The sequence below is a fragment of the Eimeria mitis genome, genomic scaffold (assembly GCF_000499745.2).
Source record: "Eimeria mitis Houghton genomic scaffold, Emh_scaff1731, whole genome shotgun sequence".
Lineage (NCBI taxonomy): Eukaryota > Apicomplexa > Conoidasida > Eucoccidiorida > Eimeriidae > Eimeria > Eimeria mitis.
The window spans coordinates 5,556-5,932 of NW_013570048.1; the positions used below are offsets into that span (position 1 = coordinate 5,556).

Sequence of the window (377 nt, forward strand, 5' to 3'; positions counted from 1 at the left end):
AGCTGCTGCTGCAGCTGCTGCTGCTGCTGCTGCAGCTGCTGCGGAAGCTGCTGCAGCAGCAGCAGCAGGGGAGTCACGGGGCCTTGGAGAGCGGGAGAAAGATGACGCAGCGACGAGTCGACACAAGGCTGCTTCTGCTTGCGGAGGTGCTTCTGCTGCAGCAGCAGAAGGGTCCAAGGCGTCTCACCTGTGGCAGGTATTTTCTCTCTCCCCCAAGATACGAGGGGGCCTCAGCCTGCGGCTGCCTCTGGGGGCCCCCGCCGCCTACCCCTCTGCTGTATGGCGTTGGGTGCAGCGGCCGGAGCCCAGCCGGGAGCCCACAGAAGAGGCCCTGAACGATTGCCCCGCAGAGGAGGCGGAAGCAGCAAGAGCAGCAG

At 65.8% G+C, this 377-nt stretch overlaps 1 protein-coding gene across 1 annotated transcript in view; it reads left to right on the forward strand.

The window, feature by feature from the left end:
• The window catches only part of EMH_0042560 (uncharacterized protein), a gene marked incomplete at both ends in the record, with an annotated part of 8,392 nt that overhangs the window by 3,472 nt on the left and 4,543 nt on the right, over positions 1-377 (forward strand). The window contains 1 exon segment of the mRNA XM_013495757.1: positions 1-375. Within this exon segment, the coding sequence (XP_013351211.1) occupies positions 1-375 (375 nt within the window).